Source organism: Canis lupus, chromosome 7 (genome assembly GCF_048164855.1).
Source record: "Canis lupus baileyi chromosome 7, mCanLup2.hap1, whole genome shotgun sequence".
Taxonomy (NCBI): domain Eukaryota; kingdom Metazoa; phylum Chordata; class Mammalia; order Carnivora; family Canidae; genus Canis; species Canis lupus.
The window spans coordinates 60918713-60932467 of NC_132844.1; the positions used below are offsets into that span (position 1 = coordinate 60918713).

General features: G+C 52.5%; 1 protein-coding gene across 1 annotated transcript in view; it reads right to left on the reverse strand.

Annotated features, from left to right (window-relative positions):
* PTK7 (protein tyrosine kinase 7 (inactive)) overlaps nucleotides 1-13755 on the reverse strand; it is a 64110-nt gene that overhangs the window by 8245 nt on the left and 42110 nt on the right. Inside the window, exons 2-17 of the mRNA XM_072832934.1 lie at nucleotides 13414-13701; nucleotides 12831-12933; nucleotides 12297-12487; nucleotides 12054-12204; nucleotides 10778-10926; nucleotides 10261-10527; nucleotides 8369-8502; nucleotides 8074-8209; nucleotides 7799-7918; nucleotides 5918-6067; nucleotides 5652-5802; nucleotides 5429-5556; nucleotides 3897-4100; nucleotides 2983-3138; nucleotides 1780-2012; nucleotides 741-821 (exon numbers count right to left, since the gene is read on the reverse strand). Coding sequence (XP_072689035.1) covers nucleotides 741-821; nucleotides 1780-2012; nucleotides 2983-3138; nucleotides 3897-4100; nucleotides 5429-5556; nucleotides 5652-5802; nucleotides 5918-6067; nucleotides 7799-7918; nucleotides 8074-8209; nucleotides 8369-8502; nucleotides 10261-10527; nucleotides 10778-10926; nucleotides 12054-12204; nucleotides 12297-12487; nucleotides 12831-12933; nucleotides 13414-13701 — 2642 coding nt within the window. The remainder of the gene's footprint in view (nucleotides 1-740; nucleotides 822-1779; nucleotides 2013-2982; nucleotides 3139-3896; nucleotides 4101-5428; nucleotides 5557-5651; nucleotides 5803-5917; nucleotides 6068-7798; nucleotides 7919-8073; nucleotides 8210-8368; nucleotides 8503-10260; nucleotides 10528-10777; nucleotides 10927-12053; nucleotides 12205-12296; nucleotides 12488-12830; nucleotides 12934-13413; nucleotides 13702-13755) is intronic.

Genomic DNA, 13755 nt, shown 5'->3' on the forward strand with positions numbered 1-13755 from the left:
TACCTCTGAGCTGTGACTTTTGCTATCAGCTTGATAGCAGAATACCCAGTCTCAGGGAAGGAGGCAGATGCATTTCAGAGGGGAGGGAAGGAGGCTGTGGGCAAGAAGAGCTGGGCCACAGAAGGTATCGTCTGAGATGGGCAGAGGGTAGTAGGCAAGCTTTCCCTTCCTCACAGTTTCAAGCCAGGTTTGCTCCACCATGGGGCCCCAGCCAGGGATCTGTGCCCAGAAGGTGGGAGGAGAACCGGAAGGAAAGGCTGGGCAGCCGTAGCCCAAGTGAAAGTGAGAGTGTGAAAACCACAGTGGGTGAAACATGGCAGCCCTTTCACCGAAGAGACTTCCACACTTGGGTGACAAAACACTGTCGGGACCACACCCTGCCCTGCCCGATCCTAGACACTTGGGCTGCTCACAGCTCCTCCAAGTGCTCACTCCAGGGGGCAGACATACCGCTGCAAGCAGCAAGGGCAGAGAGCGCCGCTTTGAAATGACGGCACCTTGGCAACAGAAAGGCATCTGGGGGCTACATGACTAGGAAAAGTCACTTAACCTCTCTAAACCTCCGTCTACCTATGAAATGGGGTAATTACATCTGTTTTGGAGGACCACTGTGATCGCTGAGATAACACAGGTAAAGTCCTGCCTGGTCCACAGAGAGGATTCCATCAGTGGCATCTCTGTCATGATGGCTACCCTTGATCCTGGCCCACCCTTGAGGACCTCTCCCGCCCCGTCCTCACCTTCTGCTTCGTGCTGAGGGGCTGTGACTTCAATTTTTCATCCTTGCTCTGGGAAATCCTCAGGAACTGTTTAAGGTCTCCCTAAGGGAAAAGTGAGGCATCTCTGTCAGGTCAGAGCCCAACTATTACCTCCAAAGCATCACACCAAGCAGGGGCTCAGAGTGGCCGCCCTGGGCAGGGGAGGAGCCCTGGACGTGCACCCCCACACCCGCCAGCCCCCCTCCCTTGGGGGAAGTCCAGTGGGAATTTAAAAATATAGAGGAGATGGCTCCTAGAAGCTCTCTGTTGGAAAGACAGGAGGACTGGCATTCCTATTCTCACAGGGGGCCCCCTGGACAGGTGGGTGACAAAGCCCCTGCCCTCAGGGAACCAAGAGGAAAACACAGCTCCCAACTGTCACAGACCCCTGAGAGGAAACCCCTGTCCTCTGGGGGGTTTATTGTCTAATGAACAATAAAGTGGGAATAGCAGTAGCAGAAACATACATCGAGTACTCATAAACCCTTGCTCCTTCCCCTTCCTGCCAAGCTTGGGATGTGACAAGCAGCAGCATAAGGACCAAGCGGGTAAGGCCTAGCTGGGTTGGGGAATGCAGAGTGAGGGGCAGCTCAGGGCATGACAGCTGGGTAGAAAGAGAAGTGTTAGCTGGAGAGTGGGCTAACACTGTGCCCCCGATGGTACAGGATGCAGGAAGGAAAGCTGGGTCTGCTAAGTTTATTCTCAAGGGGTGATGAGTCCTGCAAAGAAGGAAAAATGACAAACCAATGAAAACCTGGGTCAAGGAAGGCAACCTAGAACACATCCGTGTGGGTGTGTAGCATGAGAAGCTGGGATGAACTGGGAACCGACCCCCAGACATGGGGCTGGCAGAGAGGAAGGAGGGAGCACCAGGCAAGAAAAGGCAGGTGTCAGAGAGATAGCAGGGAAAGGAGGCTGAGTGTCTCCAGGGGCAAGAGCAGACAGGCTGAGACCACATGAGCTAAGGCTCCCATGCTGCGTCCCCACCCCCGCCAGAAACTCCCAGGTGCCCCCAGCATACCAGGTCCACATACTCCAGCACCATGTAGTGGGGCTCAGCCTCCCGGCACAGCCCCAGGAGCCGCACCACATTGGCGTGGTTCAGCTTCCCGAACATCTCGAACTCCCTCCGGAAGTCCAGGTGCTGCTGCTCATCTCGGCTCTGCAGGCTCTTCACAAGCACCAGGGTCTCTGCCACCCCTTCCTCCAAGCCCTGCGCCTTTGCCAGGAACACCTCCCCAAACTCACTCTTCCCTGTGGGTACAGGTTTGGAGTCAGCCAGCTGCCCTCACCCCAGCAGAGAAGTTCCTGACTGGGGAGGGTGCCCTGCCTCTCCTTGCCACACAGAGGGGAAATTTCGCTGCATCCCACTCAGTTGGACTGGGCACTGAGCAAACCACACTGCACCCCACCCTGTGCTTCATGGTCTCCAAAAGTAAATCGAAGGGGTAGAACTGATGATATCCAGCATTTTCCAAAGGATGGCTTGTATGAGAATTCTAGGTAGCTCTTGATAAACATGTTAATAGTTCCACTTCTAACGTATACTCGGAAAAAACTTAACTACCACAGATCCATTATTTCTCACATTTTTTTTCCCCCAGAACAACACTTTCATCAGTTTTGTTTTGTTTTTAAAGGCAGTTGGTCAGGGCAGCCTGGGTGGCTCAGCGGTTTAGGGCCGCCTTTAGCCCAGGGCATGATCCTGGAGACCCTGGATCGAGTCCCACGTCAGGTTCCCTGCATGGAGTCTGCTCCTCCCTCTGCCTTTCCCTCCTCTCCCTCTCTCTCCTCTCTGCCTCTCTCTGTGTGTCTGTCATGAATAAATAAAATCTTTAAAAAATAAATAAATAAAATAAAGGCAGTTGGTCTAAAGGAAACCCCAAGGGAGGCGGGTGGGGAGATGGGATAACTTGGTGACAGACATTAAGGAGGGCACATGATGATATGAGCACTGGGAGTTATACTACATGTTGGCAAATTAAGTTTAAGTAAAATTTTTAAAAAATTTCTTAAAAGATAAAGGAAACTCCAATTAATAATACACAGCAAAGATGAGAGCCATGGAGGCAAGGCGTGTACAGGCACTAGACATCTCTCCCCTCTGCTTCTCACCCCTAGCTCCCATGGTCTAGGTTTTGGAGCCTTCAGAGCCACCAGCCCGAACCCAGCCTCAAGACAGGTCTGTCATTAAGCTGTGACAATTGTGCCTAAGGCAGCATACCCAGGGTGGTGATGGGCTGCAGGCTCGTCCTTGGGAAGTGCATCTTATCAGTTGTGCTGTGGCGTTTGTTGGTGGCTGCAGGGCCAGAGCCTAAGCTGGTCAAGGCCACTTCCTCTTGGATCTCTGCTGAAGGCTGCCCATTCTGCAAAGGCCCACCTGGAAAGAAAGGGTATGGTAGGGGAGTTATTGAGATGAGACTGGACACTTTGGCCACCATGGAGACCTCACTTCTCTGTCCCAAGCCCCTGCTTCTGTCAAGTGGGTCCAATCGTGGTGCTCCACACAGAAAGGCCAGTCCAACTGTTGAACTGAGGGGGTACAAGTGTCCCGCAGAGCACAGCCACTGATTGATGAGGCTGATTACAACCTCTGAAATGGACCCAAGTGCAGAAGTCTCATCTGAGCCACTGGGTTCTGGACACTACGTCAACCTAAGCGTTTCTGCTTTCATGGGGCCTCCTCTGTGCAAAGCCCTAAGCGGGTACAAAGGGGGAATCACAACGAGGGAGACCCAAACTCTGTTCCTGAATGCCTAAACTGATAGGGGAAACCCAGCAATGCCTCTGAGGGGATGGGTAGAAGAGAAACAGAGTGCCCTTAGGGGAACTAAAAAATTAATGGAGTCGGGGGGACAAGACGTGCCACAGAAACGTGAACACACGTACTAACTGTATCTGTAGTTTAGCAGTACAGGGAGAAGCAGGCAGAGCAACACACAGCGAGCCCAGAGGCTCCAATAAGGAATTCTTGAGCCTGGTTGCTCCGACCCAAGGCCTGGAAATGGGCCAGCGAGGGATGGAGCACCTCTGCCAGAGGCCAGGCTCCCCAGCGCCACGGCACTCTCTGTGGCCGCCGGAGGGCGCTTAGTGCCCACACACCTGCAACCTGCATGGCCTCCACACCACCGCCCTCACCATTGAGACATTCCATCTCTGGCTCCTCGCCTTCAGGCTGCTTCTGAAGGCGCTTGGCCTTGCAACGCTTCTTGCAGTAGAACATAAGGCCCAGCACAGCAATGATGTAGGCCACAGCAGCACCCACGGACAGCCCGATGGTCTGGATCATCTTGTAGGGAGGAGGGCTGCCCGGGCCTTCCGACTCCTCCAGTACCGGCTTGTCTGAGAGACACACAGAAGGGTCTGGGCAGGGGCCAGTGAAGTAAACGCAGCCCTACTTGTCTACCGGCCCCTCTCCAGTCTACGCAAGATCACCTCCCAAACACTCGATGGCCTGACCAAGCCAGAGAACCAGGGAGGGTCACCACTGTCACTGGCTTTAACAAGGGGTAGGTCCTTAGGCCCCACCAAGGTCCCTGGGCCCCACCACAGAGAGTTCCAAAGGTCATGAGGCCAGTGATTCCCAAGCTGGTGTGCATCTGAACATAAGGCTAGGGATACACATAAAAAACATGCCTGTCATGATGCTAACACAATCCCACACTATCTTAGCAAGCTTCCTAAGTGACTCAATATCTTGGACCAGGCCCTAAAAAGCAGTGGGAATTTGATTTAGGATCCCAGACCCTGCCTGACATAGAGCAAATTGTTCAAGAAACATGTTTGTAGGCAGCTCTTTCTGCCCATGGGTCCTGTTCCTGTGCTCTAATAAAAACCACCTTTTTTGCACACACACACCCCCTCCAAAAAAGAAAAGAAACATGTTTGTGGAAAGGATCTTCTAGTCTAGGGGCTTTCAATGGCCTAGGGTCCAATGGTGAAAGAGGAGCAAGGAATCATTAGGGAAGAGGGAAAGAGACCATGCAGGATCCCCCGACTCCCACCAACACCTAATGCTTCAACCAAGGGGCCTTAACCCTTCATTATTATCCATTTAATGTTCCACAGAATATTCTGTCTAGAAAAACAGTTCTGCTGCTAAACCACAAAAGTTTGAGAACCTCTCACTGAAACCACATCTTACATCTCTTCTACAGATGCAGAAACAAGCCCCTGGAGAGGAAGTGACGCCTCCAAGGGCATAGAGCTGGTGACCCGGAGAGGCTCTCCCTGAACCCTGAGTCCCTGACTCTTGGCAGAGACTTTTACCCAATGCATCATCCTTTCTGGGCCTCCAAGGCAAAGGAACCCTTCCGTGCTGCACCCTTTGTAAGCTCTTCTCCCTGCCCACCCAGAGATACGTGTGGCTGCTGCAGGAGACCTGGGAAGAAGCATTTTAGGACAAAAGCACCACCCCCACACCTCCCCAACATGCGCACACACACTGGCTGTGGAATGCTAAATCAGCAACAGCCCAGCTCTAAGCAAGGAACCTAACACTATGCCATAGCATGGTGGAAGGCACACAGCTAATCCTGCCACCCCACCCCACCCCCCAAAAAAAAGATGATTTAAGGGTCTTCTGTATACAGGGAGCCAATGAAAACAAGGATGTGAACGAAGTCTGGCCCCAGAACTTCCTGTGCAGGACACCTCTTCCCAGCACATACCCACAACATAGAGGGGGGCCTCCGTGTGCTTGATGTTACAGCTATTGCCTGCGATGCAGGTGTAGCGGCCTGAGTCCTCAGGGGCCACATCGTGGATCACCAGGGAGCCATTCTGAAAGATGTGCATCCTGCCGGAAGGAGAGAAGCCACAGTGCTGCCCACCTCACCAGCTCCTGGGAAGACCAGGCCACAAGAGAGTAGGTAGGGAAGAAGATGGCTCTACCTAGGTCCCAGCTTGGTAGGGTCCAGGATGCGGTCTTTGCCCTTCCACTGAATGAGTGGCTTGGGGTCTCCCTGGGCTTCACATCGTAGCAGGGCTGTGTGGCCCTGGTACACGGTCGTGCGCTCTGGCTCCACCTTGAAGGTGATGAAAACTGGATGGGAAAAGCCCAACAAAAGGCAGGGAACCATGAGCTGTGGGGCTGGCAGGGTGTGGGGTGCCCCACGGTGCCTGCCAGCTCCAGCCCCAGGGCCCTGCCACAGTCGCACCTGCCACAGTAAGCTGGACATGGGCACGGATCTGGCCCTGTAGCCCATTGGAGGCGATGCAAGTGTAGTTGCCTGCGTCATCACGGGTCACCCTAGAGAAGTGCAAGGTCCCGGCGTTGTCGGTCACCCACTCTGGGAGGCTGCTCCCATCTGTGGGAGCAACAAAGGGAAATGACAAGCTTGACCAGAGTCACATGGGTGGCTGGCAGTGCACTCAGTCTCTCACCTCTACTCAAAAACACGTTGCTGCTCCTAACCACCCACAGACAAAGTCCAAACTCCTGAACCAGGCACTGGGACTTCTGATTGAGCCTCGACTTTGCCTTATTTTCATCCTCACCGCCTCTCACTTCTCACTCCTAGAATTGCTTCTCTGGGCTTTGCCATCCAGGCTTCAGATCCGTCTGGAGCCCCACCTCCTACAGAAAGCTTCCCCGAGCACCTGAGTGGGGAAAGCCCGCTTCCTCCCCGAAAACCTGCAGTCCTACTCCCTCCATCTCACTACTCAAGGAAATGTAAATACTGGCCCAGCCCCTTAACAGACAACTTGGCAATCTACAGCAAGGGTTGCAAAAATGTGCATACCCTTTTATACATAATTATTCCATTTCTGAGAACCTCTCCCAAAGGAAATAAACCCAAATCCAGAAAAAGCTTTGGCTTAAAGATGTTTATTGCAGCAATAAAAAGAGAGGGTGAGAAAGGCAAAAAGGGAGAGAGGAAGGATGGTTAACAACCCAGATCTCCAACATTTAGGGAATATTTAAGTAAATTACAGTGAATCCAATCATCAGAATATTACTACAATCATCAAAACCAAGGTTTATATATAAAAATGTGCAAATGCTTGATAACGTTAAGTAAAAAAGGATATAAAATTACATAATTAACTATCTTTCTTTTTCTACAGTAAGCATGGCTTACTCGTGTAAGTTTAATAAGTGAAAATTATATGTTCAATAAAATTGCTATGTGCAAACAGAATGGATATACATAGAAAAAGAAGGGCACACACCCAAAGATGATGGATAGTGGGATTATGCATTTCTCCTCCCAAAATTTTTTTAAGTTTTTTTTTTTTTTTTTTTTTTTTTTTTAAGGGGATGCCTGGGTGGCTCAGTGGTTGAGCATCTGCCTTTGGCTCAGGGTGTGATCCCGGAGTCCTGGGATCAAGTCCCTCACTGGGCTTCCCAGGGAGAGCCTACCTCTCCCTCTGCCTATGTCTCTGCCCCTCTCTCTCTGTCTCCCAAGAATAAATAAAATCTTTAAAATATATATATATTTAAGAGAGAGAGCATGCATGCAAGTGGGGGGCGAGGGGGCGAGGGAGACAGAGTGAATCCCAAGCAGGCCCCATACCCACTACAGAGCCTGATCTCACAACCCTGAAATCACAATATGAGTCGCAACCAAGAGTCAGCCACCCAAAACTACTGAGCCACCCAGGTGTCCCTAAAGATTTTACTTTTAGGTAAACTGTACCCCTGACGTGGGACTTGAATTCACAACTCGAGATCGAGAGTGGTGCACTGAGCTCACCAGACACTTCCCCACACAAATTTTCTAAAAGCACCTGTGTTATCTTTATGTCCCAAAGACATAAAGACATTTTGAAGAAAGAAAGACAACTTCACAGGACCGTCTGGACCAAGTCAATCACTTGCTGCCTCAACCATCTCACATGATGTCTAATGCCTCCTGACCTGACCTTCTTCATGGCTGGCTCCTCTCTTTGTAACTGACTATAAATCAGCCCCACATTTCTTGTCTTTCCCACAGCCCCTAGCACAGTGCTGGGCCCTCAGGTGGTCCTCAGACATACATATATCTGACTAGTGGACTGTCCCACCCACCCGCACTCCATGCCCACCTGGTACCCACCTGCCCGAATCCACTTAATAGTGGGCTTTTCTCGACCTGTGGCGGAGCAGGGCACCGTGGCCTCCTTGTCAAACTCCATGCATTGCTGCGGCCGGGGCGGTGGTGTGAACTTGAGCTTTTCTGTTTCATAGAGGGAGGGTGGGTGAATGGGAAGAGGAGGAACTGAGGCAGCTTGATAGGCTAAGGAAGGCCTAAAGATCTGGGCCCCCATTGCTCCCTCCCTTTTGCCCTCCTGCCCGCTGGGCTGGGTGCTCTCCCCATGCATGGGCACTCACCCAGCACTTGGACACGGGCCTGGGCCTCAATGCTGCCAGCTGGGGTGCTGCTCACACAGCGGTACCACGTGCCATCATACACCTCCACACTGTTGATGCGCAAGGTCCCATTCTTGGAAACTTCAAACCGCGAGTCCTGTGGCACACATTATGTGACTGTGGCGGGTCTCAGCCCAAAGCCCCACATGCATCTTCAGGGGAGCTTTGGGGGAAGGAGTGCTAGGGAGGTGATCACAGAGGAGAGCCCTGGAAGGGAAACCTGCCCCCTTCCATCTAGAGCAACCCTCATTCTCACCTCTGAGATGAGCATCTGGTTTCTGTACCAGATGACTGTGGGTTTTGGTGTGGCCTGGGTTAGGCAATGCAAATAACCTGGCTTGCCCTCCTCCAGCTGGCTGTCTTGGGGCTTCTTCAGCCATGTGGGCACAGCTAGAGGAGCAGGGAGGGAACAGAAGACCAATGAACATGTGTACAAAACCAAAGGATCCAATCCTTCAAAATCCTACACTCGACCCTGAGTTCAGGAAGCTCTTGTCTGTTCCATGGAAAGTACAATAGTTACCCCTTAGTGAGGGCCTATGGGCAGCATCTTTTGAACATGATCTTGGTTAATGGTCACAATAATCCCCATACGTATGTATTCCTATATCCATTTCACAGCTGAGAAGACAGAGGTTTAAAGAAGTAATGGTAATAGGCTAACACCTGATAAATAGGATTCAAATCCCTGGTCCATATGACTCCTTGATCTTTTTATTATGCTGAAATGCTCCAAGGCTCAGTCCTCAGATCCCTGTTCTGATTTAGCCATACTTATTCCCTGAATGATCTCAACCAGTCCATGGCCTTTGATGCCATATAAGTGAATGATTCCCAACCTATATCCTGACCCCTGACCTTCCCCCACCATGAGCTTCAAACTTGCAAACCCAATTGCCTGCCAGCATCTCCAATTAAATATCCAACAGGCATCTTGAGCTTTATATGTACAAAAAAGAACAAGTGAACTCCCCTGGAACCTGCTCATCCCAGTTCTTCCTATCTCAGTAAACATTGCCACTATGCAGCCAACAGCAGAGGCCAAAACCTGACCTTGACTTCCCTCTCTACAGCCCCCTCCCATCACATCCATTCTACACAAATCCTATCTACTTTAGCTCCCAAAAAATCCTGAATTTGACCACCTCTCTCACTTCCACTGCTACCACTTCTGTTCTAAGCCCTTCAACACCTCCCCTGGATGATTACAATCATCTACTAACTGGGCTCCCTGTCTCAACTCTGCCCCTAACACTCTGGTCTTCTCAGAACAGCTAAGAGCGATCTTTTGAGAATGTCACTCTCCAACTCAAAACCCAAAAAAAGACTTCCTTTCTGACTTGGTGTGGCAGATTGCTTGCAAAGATGGTTGTAAATGATTCTCTCATCCCTTGTTTCTTTGCGTTGTGCTGTTGCCACTTTCCCCATCAAGAGACAGTCTATTTCTCTACTGCCTAGAGTCTGGGTGGCCGGTGGCTGGCCTGGTCCAACACAGAACACAGTGGAAGTAACACTGTACGACTGCTGAGCTGATGCCTTGAGAAGGCTTGCAGCATCCACTGCACTTGCACCTGTGTGTTAAGAGGTCCAAGCTGGCATACTGGGGCAGCCGTGGGAGAGATACCTGAGGCACCCCAGTAGATACATCCTCAGTCAACTTTGAGACATGCAAATGAGGACACCAGGGAATAGCTAGCCAACGACCAGCTGACCAACCAGCTGATTGCAAGTACATTTGATCTTCCTGACCACCTTATAGGGTAGATAGTAGGTTATTAGCTCCACATTATGAATGAGGAGACTGAACCCTGGCATAGCAGGTAGCTTGCTACACTCTGTCACTCCATGCACTGGGCAAAGAGTGGAAACTGGGTCTCTAGAATCCCTGTCTCCTGCTCTTGCTCTGCAGCCAGAGGACTGTTTTTCTGTGTGGGTTGTTACCCCAACTTCTGTGCCTGGCTTTTCATGGTCTACCTCAGCATCACCTTCCAGCAGCTGACTGGGTCCCAAGCATGCAGAACCCAGAGCTGAGAGGACCTCAGGTGAGCACAGGGAAGCCTCTGCACATCACACCCAGAGACCAAGGCCTCATCATGGGACCTGGGCTCCCATCCACCTCGCCTTGTCCCTCAGGGCAAAGGTGCTCACTGGCCACAGTGATATTGACATCTTGTCGCCGCTGACCAGCCAGGTTGGCTGCATGGCAGGTGTAGACACCAGCATCACTCTCGGCGGTACCAGCAAACACCAGTTCATGGCCCTCTTGGAAGACTCTGCCATGGGTGGGTAGCCGGGCTCCTGCATGCTCCCACCATACACTGGGCTCTGGCAGACCCTGGGGGGGCAAGCAGGCCACACGCTCCTCACTGCCAGCTGTGAATACCCGTGGCTCAAAGGGTAGCATGTCTTCAATCTCTGCAGGGAGGGGAGCAGGAAGCAAACAACCCGATTACTGTGGATCTCAAGGTTCCTCATGCTCTCCCATAGCAAGCTTTGGCCCTTTCTAGCACAAACCCCTAAAAAACTGCATCTCTTTCTGCTTCCAGCATCCTCTTCCTCTCCGCCCACCAAGCTGCTTCCTGAGTGAAATCAGGAACCTAAGACTCTGTGTGCCAACAATGTTGAAGGCAGCCCCTCCTTCGGCGCCCCAGACCCAGGGACCCACCTGCCAAGTGAAGCGTGGCCTCAAGGACAACAGGAGGGCCCCTCTGTCCCTGGCCTATGCAGCGGTAGATTCCTGCATTGCGAGGCCGGACCTGGGTCAGCAGCAGGGACCCGTTGGCAAATACAGTGGCTCTGCGGAGGTGTGGAGGCCTGCAAAGAGGAGAAGTGCTATTTGGAAGAAATGGTCCCCTGGCCTCCTTCTGGAAGGGATCATGAGACGGAACCCCAGGCTGCAAAGGTCAGAGATGTAGGAAGAATCAGCCAGGAATAGGACAGAGAGAAGGAAGCCAGCATGTCAACTGGGGTGTGTGTGTGTGTGTACATGTGCACACGCATACTCATTCATGGGTGTGTGCAAGTGTGTTCCATCTATAGGAGACTCAGCTTTTAGGGCAGCAAGGTGAGCAACAGTGTGTCAGTGAGAGACAGCAAGCCATCAACAGTATGTAACTGTGGAGACATAGGGCCATCTCCCTGCAGGGTTAAGACAAGTCTGCCAGTGAGTCACCGAGCCCCAGCAGTCAGAAGCTCCTCAGCCACACCAGATGAACTACTGGTTATCTATCTTCAGGCCTGAAGCCAGGTGGGATCCAAGCCCCTAGCCTAGGGAGCCACACCCCCAAGGACCAAGGCCACGCTGGACACCACAAAGTGCTCTCTACTCTCATAGGGCCCCAGGTAAGGACAAAAGTCCAGATAAAGGAGCCGGCACCACCCAGAACTTTCTGGAAGTGTTTGCTTCCTCCAAAAAGTGTGTGTGTGTGTACACATATGTGTAAGGTTACCTTACCATCCATGGTCTCCAGGTCCTCTGTGTCCCTCCAACCCTGGATCTCTACTCCCCATCCCAGAAGACCCATATAGGCAGGAGGGGAGTAGGAAGAGAATGGGATCCCTGGTGGCTCAGTGGTTTAGTGGCTGCCTTCGGCCCAGGGCGTGATCCCAGGGTCCCAGGATGGAGCCTGCTTCTCCCTCTGCCTGTGTCTCTGCCTCTCTCTCTCTCTCTCTCTCTCTCTGTGTATATCTCATGAATAAATAAATAAAGAGAAAAGAGCCACCACTAGCTCATACAGTGCCTTTGTGCAAACTGGAAAAAGATGCCCTTCCTGGAAATTTCCCTTTGTTGAACTCATTTTGTAGCAGCAAGACATTCTACTGCCATCTGCTGGCAATTTGAAGTAATACATGTTATAGATACATGATGTCTGTAAAGAATGTACCCCGGCAGTACACAACCTGTACCACCATACTAGAAGATCCCTTGCCAGGTGACTTACCGGCTGCGGTTCGTGATGGGAGTATCATCTTCAAAGACCCACTGCAGGCTTGGGGGTGGCTGGGCTGAGAACTGACAGTGGAACATGGCTTCCTCATTCCTCGCCACGACCAAGTCCTGAGGCGCCAGCACCACCCTGGCAAAGCTCTCGTCTGGAGTGGGAGAAGCACTAGTATGTGAACACGCAAAGTAGTGAGGCCCCCCCATCCTTGCTGCACCTCTTCCATCCCCACCCCAGGCTCACCAGCAATGCTCAAGGTGAAGTTGTGGCTGCTGCAGGTCTGGCCAAAGGCATTTTGGGCACAGCAGGAGTAAAGTCCACTATGCTCAGGGCTGGCCGGCCGGAGGGTGAGGTTTCGCTCCTTGCTGCTGACTGTGTGATTGCTCTGACCATCAGAGAGAGGGCTCCCATCTCGGAACCACTGGTAGGTAGGCCTGCGGGACCGAGGGGGTCAGCAACAGGGAAGTAGGGGGTACTCAGGTGGCCAGTGGACAAGATGCAGAATCAGAGGGAATGGGGAAAACAAGGCCCAGGAGGGGGAGTGACTTGCACAATGGCACACAACAATTCAGGGGCATAATCGGGTTGAGTTTCTACAACTCTCAGCTCCCAGAATCCAGGATCATTCAGCAGCACAACAATGCTCCTCCTGGGGTCACTAGGAATGGTCACAGAATGAAGTGAGGTGCATCTGAATAGGGCCCAGGTTTCAGGGGATATAGCCCTACTTGTCTAGAAGAACCCTCTCCACTCCCAGCCCCAAAGCCAGCTCCTTACCGAGGGTGCCCATCAATGTGACAACGCAGTGTGACCTGGGTCTGTGGCTGGATCTCAGCTTCTGAGGCTGGATACTTCAGGACCACAGGACCGGTCTCAATCCCTGCAGCAGAGGCCATGGTTGCAGAGTGAGGGGCAGAGCAGAGTAAGCAGAGCAGAGGGCAGAGGGAAGGAAGAAAAGCAGAAAAGGACACATCCTGTAGGAGCCTCTGGAGCCAAGAGACAGTGCAGAGAAAAGCCCTGCAGAGCTGAGGCCAGGGCTACACACGAGTTGGGGGGCTGGTGGGGGCGGGTAGGGGACCAGAAGCAGAGTGTCCACCCGGTCTGTGGCAGGTCAGCCCTGAGCTGCCTTGCTGCTCTAGCCATCTGCAAAAGCATCCAGCAGGTTGAAGGTCCTAGATTTGGAAAAAACAAAACTTTTCTTCCCTTCACATGCAGAAAGAACTAACCACAATTGCCTTCTCCCTGACCCATTCAATTGGAAATGGGAGAAGCTGAGGGAAAGGAGGGGTCCCACAGGGCTCAGTAAGGGAGGGACCAGCAGGGAGCAAGCACAGCACCTTCTACCCCCACCACCTCTCACATTTGATGTTGAAGGAGGCGTTGGCACTGCGGGCCTCCTCTCCAGTGCTGTCGTCCCGGGCCACGCACTGGAAGGCTCCAGAGTCCTGCAGCCGATCGACGGCCGCGAAGCTCAGGCTGCTGCCCTGGGTGAAACGCCTCTCGGTGTCCTGGACAGGGGCCCCGTTCAGCAGCCAGTGCACATGCACAGGGCCTGGAGCCTCGACCTCACAGCGGAGCAGCGCCCGGCGTCCCTGCAATGCGTCCTGGGAGGATGGCTCCTTGATGAAGACAATGGCCGCCTGGGCACCTGCACATAGGACCACGGGAGAGTCACAGTCAGGAGGAGCTAGAGCCACTATCC